Genomic DNA, 10,755 nt, shown 5'->3' on the forward strand with positions numbered 1-10,755 from the left:
AACCTGACCCCCCAGGCCCAGCAACAAACACCATCCCCTGGGCTCTCCCTGGTTCCTTTTCCATGTCTGTACTGAAACCAACCAGTCAGAAGAAATCCCTGCCTCCAAGTCATATGGGCTCTGACTGCAAGATTCGGGGAAACCCAGGTTAAAGAGAAATAAGCTCTCAAGTAGCAAACTTTAATATTATTTTACGCTATAGCATAAGAAGCACAGCTCTAAGAGCCCCGAGTCACGGGGCTGGGGCTCTGAGCAGGGCAGACCAACGCCACTGTATACTGGCTCTGGGGGCCATTGTGGGAGCGCAGGTCAGGCCTTAGCACAAAGGGAGGCTGGAGCCTTGGTAAGGGGCGGGGCTCCGCGAGACTGAAACTCAGCTGTGAAAGCCACCAAGGAGGAAGAAGCCAGCACCACCAATGTCACAACAACCATGTGGCTCTGTCTTCACCTCTGGCTGAATGTCAAGCCCTAAGGACCAGGCAGGCGCTGGCTCCCACTGGGCTGAAGCACCTCAGCAACCCAGAAGGGAACTAGAAAAGGCTGCGACAAGCAGCTGAGCTCGTCCAGGGCAGTGTCTATTGTGAGGCAGTTCCAGCCCCAGGTCCTCTCAGTTGGCAGAGTTGTGCTGTAGGACTTGGTGAGGGGCAAAGAGCTTCCTGACAGCTGAGGCCTCTCCAGGCTGTCCCAGCACCGGAAAGTTCTCTTTGTTGTCTGGTCCGGCCGTCTGCACGGGGGACTTCTTAAAGTAGCACAGGCGGCACACGGAGTGGTACTTGTCTGCGCCGCCTATCACCTCCACCTGGGGACGGGCCATGGAAGGGATGCATGAGGGTGGGACTGAGCCCTAGCCCGCCCCGATCCACGGACAGAAGTGTGAGGATACCTCCTTCTCCATGCCCAGCCTCTTGGTGTAGGCAGCTTCCCGGAAGCACTCCATACACACGGCAGTAAGCTTCACCACGCTCTCGGCCAGGGGCACCAGGTTCAAGATGCTGCCGAAAGCCTACACAGGACAGCAGGCGCGTTTGGTCATTTGGCCAAGCAGTTCCCTTTCTGCCTGCATTCACGCGTGCAGGGAGGGGCCAGAGAGCAGCCTTAGGGGCTGTTCCTCCAGCACCTCCCACCTTGGTTGCTTTTGTTATTTGGGAGCTGAGATCTGCCTGTCTCTGCCTCCCAGTGGTAGGGTAATAAATGCACACCATCTCGCCTGGCATTTTTAAAAAGAGGGTTCCAAGGATCAAACGCAGGTCTGCATGCTTTGCAAGACAAGCATGTCACATCCTGAGCTCTTGCCAGCCCCAACACTTCTCCCTTAAACCCTATGATTCAGGATATATCATCCGGATCCTGCTTTTCTAGAAAGCCACACCCTCATGCTCTCAACCCCTTGGCCAGCTCAGAGTACCCACCAGGCAACTATTCTGAACATACCTACTTCTGGGGACATCTTGTGGATTGTCCCATGCTCCAGAGCCCTACCTCCCTCCAGGACCCACTGCCAGGCCTGGGTCAGACACTTTACCTTTCTCTGGAAGGTTCCATCTAGTGCTGCCACAATCACTGTCTTGCCTGCGTTGGCCATCAGTTCACAGAATTCCACGATGTCAGGGAACTGAAAAAGTTGGAGGAAGTGAGGCAGCTACCCTGCGCAGGGCCTTCATGGACACCCTGATGGGCCTGATTAGGCAGGTCAGCCCAGAACTGGAGACTAGGCCATGCATCTGCATGCCCACTGCTACCCAGTCCCTTTTTACGGCTCAGCAGCGTGCTACCCAAGGCTTGCCAGTGGACTTCGGCACCCAACAGAGGCCTCTATGAACGGAGAGGCCACAGCTTCCCTCACAGTCCTCTGAAGGAACTGGCCAGTCATGGGTTCCTGCCTTCTCGAACTGTCAGTGAACAAAGCCTGTGCCTAAAGCCCATTTTGACTTATGTTTAAAACAGACTTCCAGGGAGGGCTGGGCAGCTCAGCAGGTAAGAGCACTTGCTGCTCTTATAAAGGACCTGGTTCAGTTGCCAGCAGCCATGTGGTCACTCACACCATCTGTCAATTCCAGTTCCAGGAGCCCCATTGCCCTCTTCTGGCCTCTATGGGCACAACATACAGCGCATTAAAAAAAAAAAAAAATCTGCCCTTTGCCGGGCAGTGGTGGCACATTCCTTTAATCCCAGTACTCGAGAGGCAGAGACAGGCTGAGTTCAAGACCAGCCTGGTCTACAGAGCAAGTTCCCTGTCCTAGCTGGGGAAACAAAGAAACCCTGTCTCAGAGAGAGAGAGAATGGTTCTTGGCAACAGGAAGCAAGAGGCATGTGTGCAGTTTGCCCAACTTGCTCCTGACACAGCTGTAGGTGGCCCTTGTCCTGTTCCCAACACCTGATCTTGCTGTCTCCTGTTCAAGCTATATAGACCAGGCTACCCTTGAACTCAGAGATCTACTTGCCTCTGCCTCTCAAGATTAAAGGCATATGCTACCATACCTGCTTTTTCTACCTTGTGTTTTCCTTTTTTTTTTTTTTTTGGTTTTTCGAGACAGGGTTTCTCTGTGGTTTTGGAGCCTGTCCTGGAACTAGCTCTTGTAGACCAGGCTGGTCTCGAACTCACAGAGATCCGCCTGCCTCTGCCTCCCAAGTGCTGGGATTAAAGGCGTGCGCCACCACCGCCCGGCGTCTACCTTGTGTTTGAGACAGGGTCTCTCACTAAATTGAGAGCTCAACGATTCAGTTAGGCTGGCTGGACGGCACCTGCCTGCCCCTGCCTCCCTAATACTAGGATTATGGACACTTGGCTATAACCAGTGTTTTACAGGGGGCTAGGGACATGAGCCTCTGAGCCTTACCAACCAAATTCTCTCCCCATCTTTTTTTCTTCTTTTTTTTTTTGATTAATTGTTACTGTGTAGTCCAGGCTAGCCTCAGCCTTCTAAGTGCTGCCACGGTGCCTGGTTCTTCAGACCCTGCTTTTGACACCCCACCCCACCCGTGTCTTCCTCCTCCTTAGTCCCTCCCAGTTGTAGTCCAACAACATAGGCAGCTGGAAGTTCCAGTTTTGTCTCCAGAGCCTAGAATGCCACAGCCAAAGGGCAGGAACTTGGAATGGATGTGATTGGTCCCTGGACCTAGCTATTCCCACAATAGTCACAGCATGTGACACAGGCTGCTCTATAAAAACATGCTTATAATTAGAAGCATCCAGGCCGGGCTGGCACTCACAAGGGCTGAATATAATCTCCTGGGCCAACATCAGGCAAGGTACCCTAGCCACCATGGGTAAAGACCCCTCCCCAGTCACATCTGAGCATCAACAAAACACAGCTCAGTCTCTGCCAAAGGGAACCAGTCAGGAGGTACCACCCTCCTTCCAGGCCCCTCCCACCACTAAGGATGCAGGTTCCTGAAGTTTCCTGGTCCTCCTGGTCCACAGCACAGCCAGGCTCCAGCCCTTCTGCCAAAGGACCCAAGGGAGCCCTGTCCCCTCTAGAGTCCCCGTTCCATGACTACTGTTTGCCCCGCAGGTTTCAATGGTCTCTGGCTCAAAGATGCTGTTGTGGAAACTTCCTTTTCCTAGTGTGTGCCTGTCGTTGCTTGCATCAAAGAGAAACGAAACACAAAGTTCTTAGGGACGCGTAGCTTCTACTCTTGCCAAGAAGCCTGTGGGACTTGGCCCTGGCGAACGAACACATGGGAGGTTCTATATTCTCAGCTGTGACTTCGACGGCCTCAGACAACCCTCAACCACTGTCCAAGGCAAGGACACAGAAGGAATGGGGAGATCCTGAATTCTGTAACAAGCAGGGCCCTGGCAGCTGGGGGTAGAATGGAATAGCTGTGGTATTTATATATAGCGCGCACAATTAACACTCACTGAAGCCGGCATGAGGTCCAGGGCTCTAATCCCAGCACTCAGGAGGCTGAGTCTAATCCAGCCTGGACCACAAGGCCCCATCTCCAAATTCAAAGCATGGCTCAGTGGTTAAGAGTATTGGCTGTTCTTCCTGAGGTTCCAAGTTCAAATTCCCCCAACCACATAGTGACTCAGAAACCATCTATAAAGGGTTCTGATGCCCTCTTCTGGCATGTAGGCATATATACAGATAGAGCTCTCATGCATAAAATACATATATAAATAAATAAATCTTTTTTAAAAAAAGCAAAGTATCCATTACATTAATTTTTTCTTAATCCTAAATGGGGGGAGCACATAAATAAATCTCTTTTATAGGTTAGAAAGGGAACAGACTGGGGTAACTGGTACACTGGGGCCAGACCTGGGCCTCTGGGAACACCAGGAGAGCGGAGCTAATCGCAGGTTACTGCAGCAGGCCCGAGGGGAGGGGCCGTACCCTGTCCTGACTCTCAGGCAATGTCTGCAAGGCCGTGCTTCAGGGTTTCCCTCTAAGGATGGACGGATGCCAACCGCTGGGCATGCATCTCACGGTGGGATGAACTCAGAGCTGTCCCGGAGCATGGGGAGGGAGGGCTGGTACAGGGGAGCATCGCAGCCAGAGCTGCCTCACTCTGAGGTGGGGAGCGGGGAGCGGGGGGTGTACAGGGAGCAGACTGGGACCCCCACCCCCCATCGGCCTGGCCTCTTCCACAGTAGAACGTGAGAGTAGCAGGCAGCCAGAGAGCCACAGCAAATTCTAGCCTGCAGAACATCTATTCAGCTTTGTGAGCGAGCCTTCAGGAGCCACAGGATAGGGAGAAATTATTTCTACTGAGTAGTTTATTATGTCACCTGGTTGCGTGCTAGGGAGATACATTCCGTCTCTATTTGACAGCTATTTAAAAAATGCAAAGTTATGTGTGTCTATGTGAGGGCACATGCGTGCGTGGCGAAGTTATGTGTGTCTATGTGAGGGCACATGCGTGCATGTAGGTGCCCGCATAGGTCAGGAGTCTCAGGTCCTCTGGGCTAGAGTTACAAGCAGACAGCTGCCCAATGTGCCTGCTGGAAACCAAACTTAGGTCACCTGCAAAGCCAGCAAGTGATCTCAATGACTGAGCCTTTTCTCCGGCCCGTTTATCTGTCTACACATGAGTGTGTGTGTGTCCGTTTGCGTGTGTGTGTGTCCTCTCACATGTGCCTTAGCCCAAGTGTGGAAGTCACAGGACAACTCTGTAGAGGTGGTTCTCTGCTTTTACCGTTTCATGGGTTCCAGGGACTCAGGTCTCCAGGCTTATGCAGCAAGCTTCTTTCCCCACTGAGCCTTCTCACTGGCCCGATTTTAGACTATTTCAGACAAGGTTGCTGAGGTTGGTCTTGAACTCCTGATCCCCTTCCTGCCTTAGTCTCCCAACACAGGAGACTCTACAGCACCCCTTACCCATCAACGAATATTTCTGAAACCATCGAGGGTGTTGAGTTTTGGAGTCGAGCGCACATTTGTTAAACCTCAACTGCAGCCAGACCCTTTTGGTTTACAGGCCTCCACGAAGCCCAGGTTGACCTCAAACTGGTTATATAGCCAAGGATACTGTGAACTGACTCCCTCGTCTGTCTCTGGGGCTAGAATTGTAGGCTTGTTCGCACGTCCCGTCATGCAGCAGGGTGACTGGGGACGGAAGCCAGGGCCTTGTGCACGCTGGAACATCCTCAGCCCCGCTCAGGCATTCAGACAGGGACTTCTAGTCCAAACTTTCAAAGCCTGGGAGGGAAATTAAGACCACAAAAGACAACTCCCACCCCAGTCAGAGGATACCCTGGAAAAAACAAACCAACATGGATGCAGTTGGCCAGAAAGGAGTAGAGCAAGATCTTTTAGAAATAAAAACCACACAGACAAACCCCCAAACCCAGCCAAGGCTGGTGTTAATGGACTGGAGGCCCAGCCACTGCAGAGGTCAAGGCCACAGTGGAGCTCTCCCCAAGCCTTTCTGGGAGAGGATACTCTACATGGCGCATGGTCAAGGGAATTCACACACCAGCAAGGACATGCTAGACTCCCGACTTTCCCAAAGATGAAAGAGAAACTTCAGAATCAGGGAAGGAGTCAGGGGTGTGGGTATGGGTATGCTTCAAGCTCACTTACAAACTGCCCTTCGTCGATGCCAATGACAGCCACACCCAGGGCCTCCTGGGCCACATCCCGGAGCAGGCAGGCCGGCAGTGCGTCCATGGTGTTCCTGGGAAGAAAAATGGCCTGAGGATGAGCAAGGCCAGCAGCAGAGCATCCCTAGGCCACAGATGCAGGGGAGAGGGTGCTACCATGGTCCGGCAGAGCAACCTGTGGTGTTGTTTCTATGGGGGAGGGGCGGGGAACCAATTAATACAGGCTACCTCTCTTAACTGGAAATTAACAGCCAAGCTCAACAAAAATTCCAAAGTTTTCTTTGGAGATACAGGTGGGATTTCAATGCTTATCTTTTTAAAAAAAAGAAATAAATCTCTCCTTTGGTTAGAACGGGAAACAGAACGTGAGGGCAACTAACTGGTCATCAGGAGCCTGACCTAGGTTATGGGGTGACCCACCAAGAGTGATAAGAAAAGGCCATGCCCAAGGCGTCCGTCTGGGCCTCTGCCAACAGGAGGGCACCAAGCAAGCCAGTGCCACGAGATTCTAACCCATGGCCTAAATTGTGTGAGGTATTGCATCCACCCCTGCAACTGAAGCACTCAGGAGCTTGGGAGGCCTGGGCAAGTGAGTTCCAAATCAGCCTGGTCTACAAAATGTTTCAGCAACAACAACAAAACCCTGAACCCAAAACAAAACCTCAAAAACTAATCCTCCAGGGAATCAGGTATGTGTGCTGCAGAAGCCCTCAACTACCGAGCCACAACTCTAGCTAAGGTCTCTAGGAGGGACAGTCCCCAGGGTCCACAATATACTAAGCAGCAAAAACTGGTTTTATTTATTTAAAATTCAAAACAAACCGGAATAACAGCCGGGCGATGGTGGCGCACGCCTTTAATCCCAGCACTTGGGAGGCAGAGGCAGGCGGATCTCTGTGAGTTCCAGCCTGGTCTACAGAGCTAGTTCCAGGACAGCCTCCAAAACCACAGAGAAACCCTGTCTCGAAAAACCAAAAAAACAAACAAACAAACAAACAAAAAAAACCAAAAAAACCAAAACTGGGATAACACTGACCTATATCATTGACACAGTAAGATGCAATTTAAAATTTTAGGGAGATTCTGGACTACAGCCCAGTGGTGGAGCACCTGGTAGCTCACGTCCCGGGTTCTGTTGTCAGTGCCAAAAGGTATTTGAGATATCTGGACACTCTGTAGACCAGGCTGCCCTCAAACACAGAGAGATCAGCCTATCTCTGTCCACCAAGGGCTGCGATTAAAGGTGTGCACCACACCTGGCGAAAGTTTAAGATTTCAGGCATGTGTGTTAGTGTTTTTCCTGCATTTATGCCTGTGTATCAGGGGCACATCTGGTGAAGAGGGTGTAGGTTCCCCTGGAACTGGAGCGACCATGTGGGTGCCGGGAACTGAACCAGGGTCCTTGGCAAGAGCAAGTGCCCTTAACCACTTAGATGTCTATCTCTCTGGTCCCACAAGAGAGCCCAGCACACAAGAAAGCTGTAACAGGTTTGTGTGTTAGCCTACGAGCAGCAACTAGACAAGAAGTGTCCTGGTCTCAGTGTTCGGAATGGTGGGTGAGCTTGGAAGCCAGACAGCAGAGTGGCCCCCTGGATCCCCCATCCATTCATTGCCCTCCACAGATTAAAGGACTCTCCGCATCACATGACCACCTGCTGACAGAGCTTACAGGCCTTGCGGCAGACCGCTTCCCGTCAAGGAAGAACCCACCCAGGCCTCAGAGAGCCAGTTTGGATATGCTCCAGAATGCCTTTAAAGGACACTGGGAACCCACCCTCGCTGTCCGCTAGCTTTCTAAGGAGAGGAATGCTGGGCTGTGTCCAATGCCTGCCCTCTTCCCTGTGTCTACCTCACTTTCAAAACAAACGCAGAAAAAGCTGTTTCCCCAAACACAGACAAGCACTGTGTAGTGGCAGGCATACAGATTTAAAACACCTTCTGGCCTCAGATACAACCTCACAATCAAGATCTGGGGAACTGGGCATGGCAGAATTTGTCTACAATCCTAGTATGGGGGGGGGGGCACGACTGGATGTGTGTAATTCCAGGAAGAGGAGGAAGGGTCACAAGTTAAAAGACCCACGTAGGCTGCATAATGAGTCAATGTCTCAATAAACAGATTGGAGACAGGGCTCAGTAGTTAAGAGTATTTGTTTTCCTTGCAGAGGACCTAGGCTCAATCCCTGGCACCCACATGGCGGCTCATAACCATCTATAACTCCTGTCCCAAGGAATCTGATGCCCTCTTCAGACCTTCGGGCATCAGACAAGCAAGCGGAATGCAAACCTACATGCAAGCAAAACTCCTATATTCAAACAAGATAAAAAAGGTTTTAAAACTAGCAGAGTAGGGATGGCCCACGCCTTTAATCCCACACTCGGGAGGCAGAGGCAGGTGGGATCTCTGTGAATTTGAGGCCGGCCTGGTCTACAGAGTGAATTCCAGAACAGCCAGAGCTATACAGAAAAACCTGTTTCAAAAACCCAAAGAGCATTTTTAAAAGCAAATAAATCAAAAACAGGTTTGAGATGTCTCAAGGGTAAAGGACTGCTATGAAAGCATGAAGGCCAGGTATGTTGGCGCACGCCTTTAATCCCAGCATTAGGGAGGCGGAGGCAGGCAGATCTCTGTGAGTTCTAGGACGGCCAGGGCTCTGTAGAGAGATCCTGCCTCAGAAAACCAAAACTCAAAACAAACAAAGCCGGAACAATCGAGCTTGAAACTCACAAAGCTGAGTAAAAAGAAGGAAGGTGAAGACCTGTCCCGAGGCTGTCCTGTGCTCCCTCCTCCCCCAGTAGAGCAGACCAGAGGACAGGCAATGAACTGCCTGGGTCACCCACCCCCGTGCTTTCTGGGATACTCATCCCATCCTGTGTGGTAGACACCATGGTCACACACACGAGGAAGTAAAGCTCACAGCATAGAGCCTGGTGGAAGCATGGCTTGAATTCCAGCCCCAGTTCCAAGTCCTGGACATTCCACTTCCTGTTCTGCTTCAGAAACCTGCCCTACAAGAGGCTGCTCAACCTCCGCCCAGCCTACAGCAACCCTGGCCTGCAGCTCCAGCCTCGTGGTCAGTGTTGGCTCTGGGGTGAGCCCAGGACACTCAGCAAAGAGTGTCTCAGGACACCAATCCCCAGGCTCGCCACCACTTTATGCAGCTTCCACCTACCCTTCGGCTGCAAAGGGTAGTGTCCAGCGTTCTTAGTGGTGATGGACACCCGATGGCAGGGAGCCAACTAGAGAGAGAATTCCCTGAGGTCAATCATGAGGGCTGCAGGGCGCAGCATCTACCCAAGTGGAAACCAGGTTCTCCTGGCACAATATTCATTTGGGCACTGGTCATTCTCAGTTTGAGGCCTCGTCCCCTGTCCCTTAGAGGCCTGTAGCATCCCATCCCTAAGAAGGTTCTAGAAAAGCCCCCCCCCACACATCTGACAGAATGTCCCATGCCTTAGGGGTTTCGGGGATGGGACTGACCGGTCATGCGTACAGAAGCTGCTGCTGTAGCGCGTGTCTTTGGCATACTTGATGACCAGGCATTTATTCTGGGCGATCTGGAAGCGCCGGACGCGTCTCATCAGTTCCGTGCTGCAAGCGGTACCAGGGCAGTTGAGGCCCGTGCGAAAGGCAATTCGCTGCCACCACCTAGTAAGGCCACCCCGACCCTTACCCGCTAGCCCAGACTTACCCCCAGCTGTTCTGAACAAACTTAACAGTTTTATGAATGAACTTCACAGAGCTTTTTCAAAGAAACGCCAAAGCTCTTGCCTCTGGGCCTCCCCCTCCGAGCAAGGGACAAAACTCAGGTAACACCAGGTCATTCAAGAACAGTGGGGGTGTCTGGTATGGTGGGCACCCCTTTAATCTCATCACTCGGGAGGCTGAGGCAGGGGGATCTCCGAGTTCGAGGGCCAGCCTGGTTTATAGCGCGAGCCCCAGGCCACTCAGGGCCATAGAAAAATGCTGAGTCAAAAACAAAAAATACCCAAAAAACTAAAGAAAGAAAACCAAGAAACTGCGAGCAGGGGCGGACTCACTCCAGGTGGGACTCCCAGAGGAGGGACCCTCACCTCAGAGCAAATTGGGCTCCGTGGCTTCAGGAGAGCTCGCAGGGGAGGGGATGCATGCGGAAACTGGCGAAAAGGGGTCCAGGCTCCTCCCAGCCACCACCGCGGTCACACGGGGTTGCCCAGCGGGTTTTGGGGATGTGGGCTGGGGGTCTCTATGGTACCCCGATGTGATTCGCCTCAGCAAGGACAGAAGAAGCCCCGGAAAAAGGGCTGTGGCTTGGGCGGGAAGGAGGCAGGCATCCAGGAATTTGGGCGGGAAGGCGAGCACAGAGGTCGGGCGGTAGAGTTTGCGGCCAAGTCAGGTCCATAGGAGGGGAGGCGAGAGAGAAGAGCCGGGGTCTGCAGACAGGGGGAGGCCCATCCGCTCCGGAGGCCCATGCAATACCTTTTTCCTGAGAACATGGGCCCGAGGATCACCTAGGAGATAAGTCATCTTAGGGGGTCCCTGCTCGCTTACACCCGGGCCAGCCGCCAGCCACCACCCCGGCCCCCACAGACCGAACGGGACCCCGTACCTGGATCTGCCCCCGGGTCTTGCTGGGGGAGACGGGCAGCACGGTGGGCAGATTGATGTAATTCATGGCGGCTGTGCAAGCAACCCTTAGCTTCTGGGGTCCGAGAATGGGAAACTT

At 52.6% G+C, this 10,755-nt stretch overlaps 1 protein-coding gene across 2 annotated transcripts; it reads right to left on the reverse strand.

Annotated features, from left to right (window-relative positions):
* Positions 1-30: 30 nt before the first annotated feature.
* Tk1 (thymidine kinase 1) lies at positions 31-10,737 on the reverse strand. Of its 2 annotated transcripts, XM_057775934.1 has the most exons (7): positions 10,639-10,737; positions 10,509-10,540; positions 9,531-9,641; positions 6,030-6,123; positions 1,523-1,612; positions 884-1,003; positions 31-799 (listed from the first exon to the last, which is right to left on the reverse strand). In XM_057775934.1, the coding sequence occupies exons 1-7, from the start codon at positions 10,702-10,704 to the stop codon at positions 608-610; spliced, it is 705 nt and encodes a 234-aa protein (XP_057631917.1). In that variant the 5' UTR covers positions 10,705-10,737; the 3' UTR covers positions 31-607. The 2 variants fall into 2 exon arrangements, with proteins under 2 accessions (XP_057631917.1, XP_057631918.1); XM_057775935.1 differs by lacking the exons at positions 10,509-10,540; positions 10,639-10,737 and adding an exon at positions 10,124-10,167.
* Between the last annotated feature and the right edge of the window lie 18 nt (positions 10,738-10,755).

This window comes from Chionomys nivalis, chromosome 7 (genome assembly GCF_950005125.1).
Source record: "Chionomys nivalis chromosome 7, mChiNiv1.1, whole genome shotgun sequence".
Taxonomy (NCBI): domain Eukaryota; kingdom Metazoa; phylum Chordata; class Mammalia; order Rodentia; family Cricetidae; genus Chionomys; species Chionomys nivalis.

Bases quoted from the DNA above. Each gene is read 5' to 3' on its own strand.
- Tk1 (XM_057775934.1), bottom strand. From the start codon at position 10,704: ATGAATTACATCAATCTGCCCACCGTGCTGCCCGTCTCCCCCAGCAAG. The intron at 9,642-10,508 runs GTATTGCATGGG...TACCGCTTGCAG, and splicing joins CCCATGTTCTCAGGAAAAAG to CACGGAACTGATGAGACGCG. The intron at 1,004-1,522 runs GTAAAGTGTCTG...TGTCCTGTGTAG, and splicing joins ATGGAACCTTCCAGAGAAAG to GCTTTCGGCAGCATCTTGAA.